Source organism: Silurus aristotelis (genome assembly GCF_946808225.1).
Source record: "Silurus aristotelis genome assembly, chromosome: 24".
In the NCBI taxonomy this organism is placed as follows: Eukaryota; Metazoa; Chordata; class Actinopteri; order Siluriformes; family Siluridae; genus Silurus; species Silurus aristotelis.
The window spans coordinates 5,830,958-5,850,398 of NC_139597.1; the positions used below are offsets into that span (position 1 = coordinate 5,830,958).

The following is a 19,441-nucleotide window of genomic DNA, read 5'->3' on the forward strand; positions in this document are numbered from 1 at the left end:
CTAATTACCCCGAAATCTCGGTACGAGAGACGGCATTCACACCGGCCTTGACTTAAAAAACCTTTTCTGCACAGATCATTCCTTTTTTTACTGCAGCAAAATGAGTAAGTGCCAACACATTAGTGGGAGGCCAGTGTTAGATTTCCTGGTAATTGTGTGTAGACGTGTTGTACGGCTGAATTAGAATTTATCTGTTCCAATTTGAACCAATGGTCCAGAGAGTCACAACAAGTCAGGACTGGCTGCTCTTGGTCATTTTCTTCTGACTTTTGAAATGAACTACAAAAATACAGAACCATTTGGAGAAGTGAATATAGCTGAAATTGGCAAATAAACACGAGCAAATCTGTTGTATTGTGTTATATAACATGTAGTATGTATGTATGTATGTATGTATGTTTGTATGTATGTATGTATGTTTGTATGTATGTATGTATGTACGTGTATGTATATAAATGCTGTATAATATTTAGGGCTGTCATGATTGACTATAACTAGTATAACACTACTAAGTTTAATAATGTTTTTTAAATTCTGCATTGTGATTGGTCAAAAGGTATTCATTAGGTTTCTGTTGTACAATAGCAGCTTTAGAATTAGTTCTAATTGCAAGCTTGGAGCTCAGAGTTTCTGATGTCAGATCCCAGATTAATAAATTTTGAGTTTTAATCCCAGCCAAGCTGCTGCTCTTGGGCCCTTGAGCAAGGCCCTTAATCTTCTACTGTTCAGTTGTATATATGCAATACTTGTAAGTCACCTCAAATAAGGGTGTCTAACATGCTTGATCTACTACATGATTGAGCTACATTATTTTTTTTTTATTTTAGTAACAGCTAATTCACAATGACTTGTATTCCGGACATTTTTGATGAGGAGATAAGACGTCTGTTTTGCTTTTTTTTTTTTTTTTTTTTAAAGAAGTCTCCAGTGCCTTTTTTTTTAGGGGTAAAAGGTGTGTAAAAGGTGTGTTAGGTGTGTTTTGACATGGGTAAATTTTTCAGAATTGTTTGGTGAAGCAAGCATTAAAAGAGAGAGAAAAAAAGCTGGTGAAAGAATGACCATTTATATCTGCTGCTAGATGAAGAGAGACATTTTTCTATTTTTCTATTACTGATCAGAAGGTTCAAGCCTTACACCTTACGTATAACCAAGCTTCCACTCTTGGGGCCCTTTATCAAGGCCCTTAAACCTCTGTGCTCCTGGGGTGCTGTAACAGGGCTGACTCTGCGCTCTGACCCCAGCTTCCTAACATTGCTGGAATATGTAAAGAAATAATTTTACTGTGACACCTTTATATATAGTATATATAAGTATAAAGCACCTTTATTTCTTTATTGAATTATTTCTGCCTTTTTCTTTAAAGAAAATGAAATATGCATTGTTAAAAAAAACCCTTCCTGGTTTTAAGAGTTTGTTCTGACTTTTTCACCTTAGACTTTTACTATTAAGAAGTTATTGAGTAGCAACAATTAATTATGTAGTGACGAGAGTGAAACTAATAGAAAAAGACTGGAGTTAGAAGGCTGAGGAATTCTCTGGGTTGCTAATAGCCTCTGATAGCTTTAGTTCCACATCTGAAATACATCCAGCTGCTTTGCTAGTTCTTTGTGTGTGTGTCAGCTGTAAAGTGCACGTGTGGGTGTGTTTGTGTGTGTTAACTCTCTTGTCTTTGGTCATCACAGGTTGGACAGGAGCATGTGTCGCACTCTGAGAGACTGCTGGCTATGTGTGGCCTTATTAGGACATCACACACTGCACCTGTTTAGACACATGTGTCACACTGAATGATATAGGCGTGTGTGCAATTGTATACTTCCGTTAGTGAGTGTGTGTTTGCATGTGCGAGTGCAATGGAGCAATGTTCTCCATTTGCTTTAGGCTATATTTGTCTTTCTTACCTTTTCCATTGTGTTGTGTAGATTGAGGCTGGGTCAGCGTTGTCGTGCTCACGTTCCACTATCATACTCTTTACATCTACAAGTGTTTATATAGGATGGACAATGATGAATGAAGTGCACTGTGAGAGGTCAGGCCTGTGACTCTCTTTTTCCCCTCCATCTCACAGAAAGACGGCCATTTTGGATGGCGGGTTGAGTGAGGGACGTTGTGCTGTTGGAGTTTTTTTTTTTTTTTACCTTTAGTGACCCCGAACAATAGCATTGTGTTGTCTTCGATAGCTTTATTAATCAGCTAATGATTATTATTGCTTTTGTGACAGAATTTTATTGTTCTTTTCTTTCTTTGGATCTTTATGCCAAGGTTAAACCCACCACTATTTATAATTTAAGAAATATTAGTGCTACAATGGGTTCAGAGGATTGGTTTTATCCTGAGCTTGAGTCTGTGTGCCGTTTCACATTTTCCCCCATGTCCATGTTGATTTCTTTACGTTCTAGGTAGGCAGATTGGCTCTACATGGGTATTTAATTGGTGTTGGATTGGCACCACACAAACATTGCTAACGTGGTTACTGAAGATATCTAAATGAAAAGCACATTTTCTTTAAAAACCTGGTAAAGGATCGAAGTTATGTCAATGTATGTATGGCACACTAAATCCAGGTTAATGTGCGACATGAAATGTCCTAAACAGGAAGCTCTAATCCAACATGTGATGAAGGAATTGGTATTAATATTGGACATGCTCAAATACTTTGAGAACACATCAGGAGATCAATGTTAGACATTTTTCCTCAATTTCTCTTTGGGTTCTTTTCAAAAGAACTGTTCCCAGCGACAAAACAGCTTCAACTTGCACATGCCTCGATTTACTTTTGGCAAGAGTTGCAGTCCTACAGAAGTAAAAGTTGACCATGTTACCCTCACACTCCCTGTGGCTTTGAGAGATCTCATAAATCCAGCTTGAAAAAAACATATATTTTACAGGAAGCAACAAAGAAACTTTATACAGAAAAATTCTGCTTTTGTAAGTACATTACAGTTACAAACTGCAAAGGTTTGCACACCCTAAGGTCGAAATAAGGCAGAGAAAGGAATCTGAATAGAAGATATTTATAATCAAGGAGGTCATTAGTGCTTATTTTAAGCAAATGTTTATATCCCCTCTCTTTTTTGTGTGTGACCTGAACATCATTTAATAACTTCCTTTGTTCCGTTATAATTTCCTACAAGCTCTTTTATATCCTCCGAGGAGCCTTTTCACCATAGCTCACACCCACTTGCGTTCTTTTTTTGATGTATTGGTTTTAGCAGATGTCCTAAATTATGTTCTTCAGATCCTGACTGGAGTTAAAGGAAACAATCTCTTTTATATCAGTTTGTCACATTTTTTGATTGTTGACTCATGTCTTCAGTTTTTCATATTATGATTTGCTCCTGGAGCTAAAGCACCTCTTCATTTGTTCATTTTATTGTTTCTGCAGGTGTATTTTCTCTCTTTGGTGGCTGTTTGTTTTTGTTGAACAGACATGTAATGAGATTATATAAGGGAGAAGAGATTTTAATCTTCGTGACTGTTATATAAGGTTGAAAATCTTAAAAAGTCAGACGAATGTGTGGTTCTCTTGTTACTTTGTGTAGAATTGACCGTGTGTGTGTTTTGTTCCCGAAACACTTCCATTGTCTTTGGGAAACCCTGTGGAAAAAATTAGTTTTGGTGGCAGCTGGCCATGCTGTCGTCTTTTTCCTTTCCTCATCTTTTTTCTTCTTCTTCCCTTTTTTTTTTTTTTCTTTTTTTTGTTTTCTTTTTTTTACTCTCTTCTGACAGAGAGATATGGTCATGGAATCACTTTTTCCTACCACAGTGAACTTTGCCTTTGGAATGGTGAAGGAATGTATTTGCATGCGCACACACACACACACACACACACACACACACACACACACACACACACACACACACATATACATACACCCATGGACATGGATTCGTTTGAGTGTTTATAGGTTCAGGATGTTTTGTCTGTGACCCTGTTAGCGTTTCTGTGGAGAAAGTCACATAACAGGAAACTAATTTCCCTTTGAATTGTGTGAAAACTAAATAAATGTGAAACAAGTGTTCTCTCACCGCTCTGTCCATCCATAACTCTTGAAATTCCTCTTAAAAAAATCTTTAGGAGAAGACCACACTTGCGACATCACTTCATCACCCTCCATGCTAACTTTTCCTATATTCTCCTATAAATCCTATAACTACTGTACATCTCTGCCCTTTACTCCCTGTCAAACATCTTCCACCCCACACCACCTCGCTACTCCACTTTATATCATCCAGCTCCAGCTTCTGATGTAAAACAGAACTCCCAGAATCTTTCTTTCCTTCCTTATACAAAGCCCAAAGGACAAAGAAAGTTGATTTCCAGTAACACAGTTATACCGTATTCTGTATTTCTCTTATTCCTCTAATAATAAGAAAAAACGTTAGTTTGCTATATTACAGTAAATAAATCAAATTTTGTATATTCTCCTAAAAATGCTAAATTATTGTCTACAACAGGTAAACACTTCCACTTCATTTGCATTGTAAATATAATAAACACTGCATAATAAGGTATACAATTATAACGTTTAAAGTAACAATAATAATAATAAAAAAAATCCTTAAAATGTTTCCTTGTATTGTAAAATAAATTCCAAATCATATTCCAACATTAAGGATTTGTTACAGAACTTTTATCTGAAAACAGACTATCAGACATTATTATTATCGGACATGATTTATTTTTTGTAATCCACCAAAACCCACCATTTTTTTAATGTTAACAGACAGATAACTGTACAAGGCATCAGATAAGTGCCAAGTCTAATTATAATATATTTGGTTTATTGTATCATATATTGAAATATTTTAAATATACACTATGATATTGACAACAGTATTGAAACACATGATTTTTCCAGGCAACCACAATTGTATAGGATATCTTTGGATGTTGTAGCATTACCTTTTCCCTTTATTTGAACTTGGAGACCCAAACCTGTTCCAGCATTACAATGAACATGGTCACAAAGCCAGCTCCATGAAGATATGTTTTACATGCAATAGAGTGGAAAAACTTGCTGCTACAGAGCTCTGATCTCAACCTTTTTAAACATCTTTGAGATGAAATGGAACATTGACTGCACCCCAGGCCTCCCCACCTCATCTACATCAGTACCCGAATTTACTAAATCCCTTGAAGCTGAATGAGGACAAATCTCCACAAGCACACTCCAAAATCTGGTGGAACATCTTCCCAGAAGAGTGAAGGTTACCACTCTGGAGATATTTAGATTTAGCCAGGTAATTTTTTGCAGTGTAATCATGATTTGCTTCACAATGCTCCCTGTAAATGTGGTGAACATTTATGTACAATCCTTAAATATTAACCAATGAAAAACATGAATAGGTATAAATACAGTGAATAAAACTGTTACCCCATAGACACACCGTAAACACTGAAGGGTATTTTATTACTTTTGGAACAACATTCACACACCGTAGAAAACTCAGGCTCTACATGAGTTTTTCTTTTGTGGGATAAGACGTGTGAAGAAGCGAGACCAGTAGAAGGGAAAAAAAGTATTTTAGAGAAAAATCTGTGCAATGATTCGAAAGTCTTCCAATAGACTGCACACTTCCCTGATCTTTTTTAATTATCTATGCATTACTAGTTTTCTAACAATTTAGATGTCCCTTATTCAAAAACATTGACGATGAAGGTCATCATTCAAAAGCTTGCAGTGTTTAGGTCTTTTGGAGGAAACCTGGAGCTGTGTGTGATACATCAAAGAGGTTCTTTTCTGGAACTTGCCATCTGATCTCTAAACTGTGAGCCAGCTATGAGAGCAGATAGAGTCACAGTCCAAAAGAAATAAGTGAAGCTTAGATCTGTGGAGTGTGTGTGTGTGAATGTGTGTGTGTGTGTGTGTGTGTGTGTTTGTGTGTGTGTGTGTGAATGTGTGTGTGTGTGTGTGTGTGTGTGTGTGTGTGTGTGAGAGAGAGAGAGAGAGCGAGAGAAAGAGAGAGAGGGTGTTCTGGGTTATAAGGTTTAACTCATGCCTATGCTATCTCGTGTATAAACCTGCTGTCTCACATGGCCTGTGTATATGTGTGTGTGTGTGTGTGTGTGTGTGTGTGTGTGTGTGTGTGTGTGTGAGAGAGAGAGAGAGAGAGGGGGGGGGGGGAGAGCGAAAGAGTCCTGCTTAATGTCTGTCAGCTCATTTCTTGTTTATTGTTTTGAGTTCAGATCTTTCTCTGATATGGACATCATGTGCTTCATTTCTTCAATTAATTTCTAAGCTCCAGGGTATGGCGACCTTTTGGTGTTTGTGTGTGAGAGTGTGTGTGTGTGTGTGTGTGTGTGTGTGTGTGTGTGTGTGTGAGTGTTTGCATGATGTCTTTCTTTTACACAGCCCTGCACTTCTGAATGGGGTTATACATAATTTATATGCTTGTTTATACAAAGAAGACTTCATGCACCTATGCACTATATAATTCATGATACGATATTCTGTATTCGATATAAAACTGATATACAAGCCTCCAGAATGAGGACACATCCAGGATCCAATTTGAGGCAATATGTATTAGCATTACACTGGAATTGTTAAAAGTCCTAGAAGTCCATACAAGGCTGTGAAAAAAGAACAAAGAAAATTACTGAAAACTATAGGCAATGAGTTAAATGATTAACAATCCAAACCTTGTGTGTGTGTGTGTGTGTGTGTGTGTGTGTGTGTGTGTGTGTGTGTGTGTGTGTGTGTGTGTGTGTGTGTGTACATTTTGTGCAGGTGAAATCTTAATTAAATATTAGTTAAAGTTATTAGTTAAATGTTGAGTGTAAACCCCTGGAATGTTTAATTGTTGCATATAATATAATATAATATAATATAATATAATATAATATAAGATAAGATAAGATAAGATAAGATAAGATTAGATAAGATAAGATTGAAATTTATTAACCCCAATTTATTCATTATTTTGCCAGAAGCTGCTACAATGTGCAAATCATAAAAGATAAATGCACTGCTTTGTCTTATTTAAAACTTGGATTTTTATTTGAGACATAGATCACAGTAGACTTTGTAACAAAGCGTCTTCACAAAATTCTAAATGTAGATTAGATCATGTTGTTCAAACTGGAGGGAACATTGACGGACATTAAAACTCCCTGGGATGCCATGAGCAAGATTCTATGGGACTCAAATGATTTTAGTGCACACTCTGCTCAAATAGATCCTGTTTAACTAGGTCTGTTCATTAGCCGATTAGTTGTAGCAAGTGTGTTCATGTAAGAAAAGTACTAAAATGTGCAATGCAAGCTGGTTGGCTGACCAGCAGGGAGTTGTCATAGGTAAAGTAATAGTATACAGTAATGGGTTATCAGTCAATTCATCTTAAAAAAAAAATGGTTTCCTAATCAGAGCTGCAGTTGATCCAGATCTGGGCAAGAGGTGGGAATACAACATGGGACTGATGCAGATGGTCTTGAGTGAAATTAATTAAATGCATGGTGTATCATTAAGTTTCATTTTTTCTCCTTTCCACAAAATCTTACTAGGTGGTGAATAAAATATACACTCAATTCAGTTGCAGTAACACTACTGTTTTTGTACATGAAATCAGATTGGCTGTATATTTCCAAAGCCCTGCATGAAATCCATGATCTCACCTAAACTGAGGCCCAAACCCTGCTCATTGGCATTGTGTAAAGCTGATTTACTGCTGCGCTATACTACCACGTTTAAATTTCAGTTATACAGTTATACTGTAGTTCCAGTCAGCGCCAACATCCTGGTTGCAATGTTACACAAGTTACTTTATGTTAATTCTCTGCAAATGAATTATGCTCAGTCCACTTATTTTGATCTAGTAACTGGAAATTTGAATTAAGGTCAGTGTAAGCACCGAAAAGGAGGGAGAGGAGAAAAGAGAGAGTGAACTATGTGTCGTAGAAAGCGTTTCACTGCATGTCGTACTCTGTATGTTTGTGTATGTGACAAATAAAATTTGATTTGATTTGATTTGAATTCACATTTTGATGGGAAAATGTAATAGTTTTTTTAATGTGTGTTCAGGGTTCCGGTAATGGGTCGGAATCTTATACAGGGTGTACTCCTGCCAGTGTTCTCGGGCTAGGTTTTCGAAACCAAATATAATTAACTGAAGATTGATTTCTGTACTTAGAATGATGAAACAATGCAGTCTTTACATCTGTAAATTCTTCCTCTCTGTGTCTAACCACCAAGCGCAAAATACAAAGTTCAGAATGTCAAGTTTTTGCATTACACATTTTCTCCTTTTTCCTTTTGCCATTGGAGAAATGATGTGCACATTACTCTTTCTGTGTGTGTATGTGTGTGTGTGTGTGTATGTAGGAGGAGGAGTTCTGAATGCTTCTAGAGTCAAAGTGTTATTGAACAAGTTGGCTTTTGTCTTTGCCTCCTCCAGGAGGATCATGGTGCCTGTCCTGACTCCTCCAGGCCTGAAGAAGCACATTGTTTGTTTGTTTGGTTGGTTATTTAGAGAAACAACTGACCATCTCTGTGGAGTGTGAAACAACCACACTGAAGGAGACAGTAGAGGAACTCACTTTTATAATACAAGTCTGCATCTGCGTCAGACCCGTTTCTCTTTCTGGTACTCTCTGAGGAAAAAGAGGGAGAGGAGAAAAGAGAGAGTGAACTATGTGCCCTAGTGGAAGGACGAGTTTGACTCTTAAATTTAAAAATTGTGATTTGTTTTTCAGAAATAGATCACTTATTCTCTAACGGCTTCCTAGTACAGCACATAGTGAGCACATGATGTTTTAAAGCAAGATGTTGATGCATCTCTAGGCACTCGTAAATTTCTATACTGTGTGTGTCTGTGTGGTGGAATTCCAGGAACATGGCATCAATCCCGCATGCAGTTCCCAGCATGCACAGCAAACACTTAACTGACAATACCCTTCTTTAAATGTGCTTGATTCAAACTGTTTTATGAGACAAAACGATTATAAAAAAAAAACAAAAAAAAAAACAGAATCAATACAGGATTTACTCAAATCAGAGCTACGGAAATATGCAATTAGAATTAAATGATTCAAATGCATTCAATTATTCTAAATTAAATCTAAATAAAAAAAATCTAATAGGAACAAATAGATCAGAAGTGATTAAAACGCATAATGAAAAAAAAAAATCACAAAAGATCCAGTAAGAATGAACGAATTTTTATGAATGATTTAATGAATAACAAGTAAATTATTAAAGTAAATAAAAACGAAGGCATTCAAACAAATACAAATATGTGACTTATGTATGAAAAAGACGAGAAATTCAAACAAATACATTCAAATTCTTTTTTTTTTTCGCTACTCACACAGCAGTGAATGGGTCACATACATCAGAATGGAATTATGTAACTAAGAAGAACTGATTGAAATGGGTCAAAACTGCATAAACCTAAATGAATAGCACCAAATTATTTATATCGATTAAATGAAACGATGCACTTTCATCCTTTCATTCATTTTCTCCCGCTTATCTGTAATTCGGGTCGCAGGGGCAGCAGTCTAAGCAGGCCCCCGCCTTCGACTGCTGCCCAATCCTCACAGCACCATCCCTTACGGTCCCTCCTGCAGGTGGTGAGCCCACGGGAAGGCGGCCCCACGTCACTCCGATGTCACGGACCTTGATATTTCCCTCGTAAGGGACCCCCGGGGCCTTGCTCAAGGGCCCAAGAGTGGCAGCTTAGCGATACCAGCGCTTAAACCCCCGACCTTCCCATCGGCAACCCAGCGCCTTAACCGCTGGAGCCACCACTCCCCCCCGAAACGATGCACTTGATGATTCAAATAGATTAAAAATGGATTCAAACAAGGGCCAAGTGATTTAAATGTAATTCAACTGAACGATGGCTCATAAATAAGGGCAAATTTGAAATGTTTTACCCATGTTTTTTTCTTCATGATCAATCAACCGTTAAACAACAATCTTGATATATTTTATGTATTTTTTAAACCTGAACCCAGAACTGAAACATGTTACTAAATAGGACCAAATAGAAAGTCATCATTATAATCTGTCATTCAAGGTGGACATGTTAATACAAGAAAAAAACAATGTGGTTGTGATAAAATGCAGTTTTTATGTAGTTTACTGTAATCTGAATTTTTCTGCAAGTAGTCATGGATACAAAAGCGACGCTCCACATTATCACACTTCTTAATAATGTAGGAAAGAAAACTGGGTGTCATGTGTTGTGTTGACAAAAGTTAGTGGACCAGACTTGTTTCTACAGGTTGAATAGTGTGTGTGTGTTTGTTTGTGTGTGTGTGTGTGTGTGTGTGTGTGTGTGTGTGTTTGCATGTTTGAAATATGATTCTCCGTTGCTTTTATCTAGACTTTGAGGCCTATGAATTTTGCCCAGATATAAGCTCGGTAACAAAAAAGAACTGTACAACAAGAAAGGTTTCTGTCTTTTAGTCAGGGTGCACATGCTTTGTGTGTGCGTGTGTGTGTTTGTGTGTGTTTGTGTGTGTGTTTACTTGTTTGGCCACTTTTAAAAAACCAAGCTACATTGTTCCTACGCAACAGGTTTTGTTAGGTTCATCTCTGCTACAGCTGTAAAACAGCTGTGTTTTGTGAGCAGCAGTGTTTTTCATCACGTCTTTTTCCTGCTTTATGAGATGGACGACTCGTTCTCTCGCTTTTATCCTTTCTAATAAGTCTTCTTTATTGAAGTAGATACTACAGTGTGTTTCAGCATGATCCAGCTTTAGCCCATGCGTAGCATACATCTGATTACCACAGACAAGTATCTGAAAATGTTTCCTGCTGCTAGAAAAAAGAAAAGAAACAAGAAAATCTGTTTCCATACAGTATCTAATGGCAGTTAAAGTTCCTTCTATAAAGTTTTCAAATATGCAAGTACACTATATGGACAAAAGTATTGGGACACCTGACTTTTCCATCCATTTGTAGTTTTTCCCACACTGTTACCACAAAGTTGGATGCACACAATTGTACACAGGTTCTTTCAATTCGCCAGCATTGAATTTTCACTTCACTTGAACTAGGAAAACCAAACTTGTTCCAGCATGACTGTGCTTCTGTGAAGAAAAAACAGTACCATGAAGATCTGCTTTACATTGGTTGGATTAGAAGATCTTGAATTTTGTTAGGAAATCAGTGGCTTAGTGTTTGACTTTAGATCGGAAGTTCGGAAGTTTAAATCCCAGCATTGCCAAGCTGCCACTGCTGGGCTCTTGAGCAAAGTCCTTAACCTTCAACTGCTAAGTTGCTCTGGATAAGGGCATCTGCCAAATGCTATGAATGTAAATATAATTTTAAATGAGTCAGCTGCTTTAGAGCTCTGACCTTTACCCTTGTGAACACCTTTGTTGATGCTGGCTTTATAGCTGAATGAGCACAAATCTTCACAAGCGCACTCCAAACTCTAGTGAAACATCTTTCCAGAAAAGTGAAGGTTATTATTGCAGCAAATATTATAAGATTTGCAGGAAGCACATAATCTTATAGCTAGGTGTCCACAATCTTTTGTTTATATAGTGTTTATAATGCAAATTGAATACGACAGCAAGTGCATCCCAGTCTGGACATGAGACAGACATTAAACTAGAGCTGTTTGTTGTAACAGTTTTTGTAACACCAGAGCAATAAAGTTAAAGTAAATAGTTAGAATCAGACTTGGTCAGAAATGTACAGTATATGGCGATTTATTTATGGTTTCTTTTCTGCATTATATATTTTTAAGCTTTTTTTAGCATCTTTTTTAACACTTTATTTGTGTAAGCACAAGAAATTCTAATAATTTTCATTTTGAATAAATCATATATATTTATATATAAGGTGGGAAAAAAATTTGTTTTACCTGAGGTACACACATATTTACACACACATGCACACATATTCACACACACACACACACACACACACACACACACACACACACACACACACACACACACACACACACACACACACACACACACACATACTGTAATGCAGATACAGAAGATAAAACCAGATTAAAATCCTGGAGTATTTGTTTAATTTAGTTTTATGACAGTGTGGGATTTCCTTAAGATTCTAAGTAGCAGATATACAGTATATTTGTTTGAAGAATAATATTTGAAAAATGTACTCATGGAAATATTGACTAAGATGTAAGATTTAGCTGGAAAGTGAGCAATGAAATGAGTAAGGTAAAAGAGAGAGAGAAAGAGAGGGGGAGAGAGAGAGTGAGAGAGAGAGAGAGAGAGAGAGAGAGAGAGAGAGAGAGAGAGAGATGAATTTTGGCAGTAACAGTAGATTGGACTGATCAGAGCGTGATGAATTTGCTCTTGGAGAACATGCCGAAACGTTCGGTTCAGTCGGCTCCGCTGGGGGCTTCAGCGAAGTCTGGTTTAGATTTCTGCACAAGCATGTTTTATTTAAAGCAACCTCATTACGTGAAGCCAAGGTTAAATGACATCAGCCCCGGGGCTTTAGTCTGGAGCTCAGTAGTGTCCATCTTGATTCACGTTTCTCTGTGGCTTGGGACAGAATGGCTCGCTGGCAGCTCAATGCCGGGCGAGTGTCATTTTTGTTCCTGTAAGTCTGAGGCAAAGTCTTAACGTGCAAGTGTAAAAACGAGTGTAAGCAAGTGAAGTCAGTCCCTGGAACGAGTGCAGGAGCAAGGTGAGAGGAGCATTGCGCAGTGGAAAAAGTCACACATGTGCCTGTAATAAACCCACAGCCCTATTTCCTGACTGACGGACCCAGATGTTAGGAGCATTTAGAACCTATGAAATGTATCAACAACGACAAGCAAAGCGTGTGGAAAGCATGTCTCAGAGTAGGAAGCCAGCCCAGATACTCACAATCGTACGCTTATGTACTGTAAACAGGGTCAATGAGCAATCGCAGCGAAACTAATCTGGAGTTATCCCCGGGGAAGCACCTCATTAGAACACTGCTGTTATTCGAAGAGCCATTTGCTTCCCTCAGAGGAATAAAGCTTCAGCTGTTTATGGGTGTGAGTGGTTTGCGTATTTATGTATGTGTGTGTGTGTGTGTGTGTGTGTGTGTGTGTGCGTGTGTGTGTGTGAACCACCCAGGTGAGGCATGTTGGACCTGATCTATTGTGTAGGAAAGTCACATTCTTATAATAGCACAAAGGCACTCCCAATGCAACTGAAATGAAATAAACAGAAATAGAAATAAAAGAGAAAGAGATTAGGATCAAATCCTGCAATATAGAACACGCAAGATGAAAAGTTAGACTCCAAAATATATTTGTGTTTGTGTTTTAAGTACTGTATTATGTTGACGATTTTATTAAAGCAAAAGCATCAAAGTTTGTTGAGTCTGTGAGTGAAAAAACAGCAAAATACAGAACTTGCAAATGAATGAATTATGTAAGGAATTTAACACAACAGGTTGTGGTGTTAAAAGCGAAATAACTTATAGAAGAGCCAATGAAGTTTCCTAAAGTTTATTAGCTTCCCGTAATAGCATATCCCGAATTGTTTTAGTATTTTTACCCTGTAGCGGGGAACAAACTAATGTGTTTTTTTATGCATTAAATCACACATTCCAGTGTTTATGACATTAGTTCTTACTCTCCAGTGTTTAGTTCTCACTCTCCAGTGTCGCCACGGCTGCTCATCAGGGATAAATACACATCGCTCACCTTGACTGTCAAGCTGCTTTGAGACAATGTCCGTTGTGAAAAGCACTATATAAATAAACTTGAATTGACTTGAATTAAATAATGTATGTGATATTACATGATATTTTGATTTGATTTTGAATTGACATTTAATATTGCAAAGTTAATTCCTTTTACTAATTTTGTTAAATAATTTCCACACCTGCTTAGTTTTTTACTCTTTCTTAAATGTCATAAAACCAAAAGACAGAAGCAGGTTATAGCGTTACTGAGAAGCTTTTAATCTCCACAGGATCAGCTTTATGTTCCCTGTTTAAACTGAAGACTCTTTCCAGTGTAATCTTGCACATTCATACAGTATAAGTACCTATGTAAGTTGTTACTATAAAAAAAAAGAAAAAAAAAAGTATTAGGATGGCCGTGGGTTCAAACCCCAGCACCACCAAGCTGCCATTGTTTGGACCTTAAAAAATACTCTTATCCCTCAACTGCTCAGTATTATAAATGAGTTAAATCTGTAAATCTTGATGGTCATCTGCCAACATGCCATAAATGTAAATGAAAATATATTGTAGTACACTAGATCAGTGTTAAGATGTCATTTGGGATTCAGTCACCAGAAATAAAATGTGAAGTAAGATACTGTATATAGTAAGAAAACAGTAACATGTAAAATGTTTACTTCGATTTAATACAACACATACAGTTTTAAAATACTACAGTAAAATAACACATTGGAGCACCAACTGTACATGTTAAAACTTGGGACTGAGATGGTTATCTTATTTTAAAGTATTTCCAAACAACAGATGTGCCAACAGAAACTTCAGTATTTACCAGAAAGGTCTGGATCAGTACTAGGTTACAATTGAAAATCCTGAAAATTAAAATGTGTAATCAGAGATATGAAGGGAAGGTGATGATTTGATTTGCACTGACTTATATCTCTGGACTTTTCTGTATGCAGATAGCAAAGCCATAGTGGATGGAAACCTGAAGCTGATTCTAGGATTGATATGGACCCTCATCCTGCACTACTCCATCTCCATGCCTATGTGGGAGGACGAGGAAGATGAGGACGCCAAAAAGCTCACTCCCAAGCAGCGCCTTCTGGGCTGGATCCAGAACAAAGTCCCGCAGCTGCCCATCAACAACTTCCACCGTGACTGGAGGGATGGCAAAGCACTGGGAGCCCTGGTGGACAACTGTGCTCCTGGTAAGTCCATAGTTTCAGTCTGTGTGTTTGAAATTGTTAGAGTACAGGTGCAGAGTGCTGGCATAGGACCTGATTTTCATAGGACTATCTTGCTGTGAGTTACCATTAGCTCATAAATGGCTATATGCTGGCTGATTTTTGGCATCGATATTGTCTTATTTGCTCTTAACAAATGTCTTGAGGGGGATTGTGTTTAATCTTGATGGAGAAACTACAGCTGAACAGGCTAAGCATACACAGACCAATTATTGTATACATTACAGTAAATTGTCAACTTCTCTTTTATCTCAAATACTTTTTTTATCACCCAGATAATTACTTTCGAATGATCAAGTGATGTAAAAAAATATAAAATATATTTCAAACTTTGATCTTCAGATCTACCTTTAACTGGGTCTGCAAGCCATAACCAAATTTTGGTCGTCACACACAAATCTTTCTTTGTAAAAAAATTTCCAAGTCTACAGGATTTCATTATTGTAAATCTAACTCACAACTGCTAGATTAGATTTTATTAAGATAAGATTTTATTACTTTAAATTATTTTAAAGGAACATGAAATGACTTCACAGCTTCTGTAAATACAAATATAGTCGTCCAAAAATTCCTTATAAAACTTATTGTAAAATCGTATAGTATCTTAATGTAGTGGCTGTATTTAAAGAGTCTCTTGGATCTAAAACACTACAATAGCTAAAGCTATTAGGTCAGATTATCATTTCTGTTAGCATATAGTTCTTTATAGTTCTAAGCTGTTCTTAGCATGGCAAGTGGTAGCTCAGTAGATAAGATGTTTGACTTCTGATTGGAAGGTCATGGGTCCAATTTACAGCATCATTAAGCTGCCACTGCTGGGCCCCCCCAGCATGGCCCTTAACTCTTAATTGCCAAATTCCATAAATGTAAATGTAATATTTTTTTAAAACCTTTCTAGCATGAACAATAAGGTGTTGAATAGACAAAATATATGAGGCCTTCAAAAGTAATTAATCAGATTTTGGGTACCACACATTTGTATAAACCCTTTATTACATTAGCATTTCATTTGACGTTAAATAATTTAGCTTCTAAGGAAATTGCTAAACAAACATATGCATTACTGTAAATAAAGGGGTGATAAATGTCAATAGGCTAAATGCTAACTAAAAGCTTTTCCTCATTGTACAATGTGTCATTTGTATGCTAATGGCCTTGTAAATTGGTTTAAATTGGATTAAACAGGTTTAACCTGAATGTTTACACTGAGTAAGAGGGCAGGCCCGGGGCGACGCACACATTCTTGTGAAAGAAATATGAAAATAGTTTTATAACCAGTGGAATAGACATGTATTACACAGCAGTGTACTGTATAAACTGTATATACACCTGTTTTGGCTGTTACGTGAGTTTAACTTCTTGTCAATTTACATGAGATTTTTACAGTAAAAATGTAAGAATTTATTTACACGCACACACATACACACATGCAGGCAAACACACACATAGTATAATTATTATTATTATGGAAAACTCCATAGAAAACTCCTTAGGAAAACCAGAAGCTTTCTATCCACAGCTCTATTTCATGGTCTCATGGTGCCATTTGGTAGTCGACAGTAAAAACCACAAATTTAACCTTTTCCCATCAGGGGGCACTACTAACTTTAAAAAATGCATGCATATATAATGTCATGACGGCACAAATAAAAAATTTCGTTTTAATGAGTCAATGGGAATTACAGCCACTAACAACAAATAAAGATGAGAATAAATCAAGCTAATGCTGCAAAAAACCCAACAATGCATAAAAGTCAGTTTTGTTACTGATCTTTGACACATCCAAGACTGTGATAAATGGTCAAAAATAATTCAGTCCACAATCACTTTCTAAATTAAAATTAAATCATTTTGTGTGTTCCCCATATCTGTGATGTCACTAATTAAATTGGCAATTAGAAATCTGTAATCCTGGATTCAAATTTTTTTTGTTTAGTTTTGATTAGAACTGAGGTTCATTAACAGATTTAAGTGAAAAAAGTAGGATCTGATATATTTCCAAACCGTTTTCTTGTCATTGCTCGAACCTGCTATTATCTCTTAATATGTTTTACTGAGTAGGTTTATGTTAAAGGCTTTCATAGTAACAAAAGAAAGCCTTGGCTGAGATGTACGGTTTTTAAATAAGTAAAGAGAAAAACAAGGACAGTTCACAGGATAAATGGCTTTTAAAGATATTAAATAAATATCATGACTCATCTTTAGCACTATAAAATTACAAGTCAGTCAGTGATATAAGCAGTGCTGTTTTGGTTTCTCTCCTGGGCAGAAACAGGCTAATTGCTGAACACAGAAAGTGTTAAGTCGGTGTAGTCACTGTCAAAAACAGATATATAAAACACCCCGTTTCAGGCATGTAGCTTTTTATATGGCTTGTAAAGGTTTATTTTCCTCATTACAGAGGGAATTGGTTCATCCAGCAAAAATAGAAAGCTCCAGAATGCTTTACTAAAATCAATCCTAGCTAATGACTCATACAAGATGGCTGTCGGCTCTTTTACTGTGTCCTTGGATCACATGATTTAAACCGAACATGTTTGACAACAGGAAATAATTCTTGTGTATAAAGACATCTTTAATCGCTCTCGAAAAATTTGTTTATGCGACATTTGTTCCATTGTTAGTAGTCTGTTTAATTTATTTTTTATTACTATTTATTTTTTAACGATACACCAGATACTTTGTCTTTACACAGTGATCTTTAAATGAAAACCATGGAGAATTCTGGGAAAATCATTGCTTGGAAAAAACAGCTTTGTTCAATTGCTGCATTGATTCCTGGTCATGTGGTTTACCACTGTGCTGACATGTTGTTTTTAAAACAAATGTTTAATAGTTTTTCTTTGCTGTGTTTTTTTTTCTAGTATTTAAGAGTAGGATTGAGTTTTTGGTGCAGAATTGGAAAAATACTCCAAATGACTAACTAGCATTCATGTTAACAGCATTAAGATATGTACATGATATGTACAACGGCATTAGATATATAGGTATATCAGATATTTAATGATATATTAGATATGTAATTGTAATACATTAAAATACAATATGTAATACATTAATATGATACATTAAATATGTAGATATGTACAACAGCTTCAAGATCTATTTTCAATAATAATTTTTAAATATATATTTTATTTCCAACCTATAACTTCTATTACATCTTCTATTACATACTTCCAAAGTGCTCAATAGTGAAATTATGAACATGTAATTGATAAAAGAATAAAAAAGGTTATTTTTCTTCTTCATGATCAACAGCAAGTCTGGATGTTGTAACTTCATGCTGAACATGTGATTTGTAGTATATTATATCTACAATGTTTATTAGTGGGGTGAAAGAGTTCAGGTACAATAAATCACAAAGGATGTGTGTAAAATAATATACATGGGCAGATGTTGCTGCAAAAATAATCATATTTTATGCACTTTATTTATTATAGTATATTTATTATTTGTGAAACTAATTAATTTTCTTTTCAAAGATTTTTCTGTTTTCCTTGTTAGATGCCTCTTAATTTGACTTTTACCGTCAGAGACACAACATTGGAAATGACTCAGTTGCGTATCTGTTTTTGCTGCTTAAATATTATGATCACACACACAATTCGAGCTTCGTGACAATCATGTTGTAGCATTTAGGAAATAAATTTCACTAGACTCCAGTCTGGGTCTTGCTACACAGCTGCCATACATCTGCTTTCCTCATCCAGGAAAAGCATCTTACTGCCATGAGTCAATATTTTTTTTTTGTTAAGATTCGTAACAGCAAAGATCTGGACCGGAATACAAGCTTTGATCTGCAGAATCTCAGAAATCATTTGTGGAAAAAGATGAAGGGATTTGAAATGAGGAAGACAAAAATGCCAATTTCTCTCTGATTCAGTGCAATAAACTTAAAAAGTAGGTTAAAATGCTTTTGCTAACAGGTCCTTTATATCCAACACTTTCTCTTAATAGTTACTTTATAACAGCTATAAACAGCTGTTATAAACAGTACAACACCCTCAAAACATTCCTGTGCATAAAACTTCATTGACACTGGAAACTCCTTTTATAAACGCTAAATCCAGAAAGCTTTGCTATACAAAAGCATGAGAATTAATGTACATACTTATTAAAGTAAACAGCTTTTATATAAAAAAACAATTGTTTATTATTAGTCATTAATCTGTTAATGGTGCCTGTTTGTTAGGTCTCAGTGGATTGCTGGTTATATTGTTATAGCCATGCTAACGTATCAAAACTAGTATATATATATATGTAATTTGCCTTACTGTCAGAGCTGCTGCAAACAGAATCAACACATTCTGTCCAGTATGATTATGAATTTCATGTGCATATCACTTGGGTTGTTAAGTGGTTGACTCCTATGTGGAATAAGTCTCGATATTGCATGTTTTAACATTGAAAAATTTGCTAAATCATGTGTCAACTATTCTTTTCTGTTCTTAAACTTGTGTCTCTTTGTATTTTTATGAGGACTTACTGGCCAATACAGGCTGGCTTATTTGGGCAAGTTTAATATTCATAAACCAAAGTCTTGCTAATAATTCTATGGGACTTTCGCATTTCTGACTAGCACTA

General features: G+C 36.1%; 1 protein-coding gene across 8 annotated transcripts in view; it reads left to right on the forward strand.

Moving 5' to 3' along the window:
- The window catches only part of flncb (filamin C, gamma b (actin binding protein 280)), a 71,422-nt gene that overhangs the window by 12,170 nt on the left and 39,811 nt on the right, over positions 1 to 19,441 (forward strand). For all 8 annotated transcript variants that reach the window (XM_083528781.1, XM_083528778.1, XM_083528782.1 and 5 more), the window contains exon 2: positions 14,570 to 14,818. In XM_083528781.1, the coding sequence (XP_083384907.1) occupies positions 14,570 to 14,818 (249 nt within the window). The remainder of the gene's footprint in view (positions 1 to 14,569; positions 14,819 to 19,441) is intronic.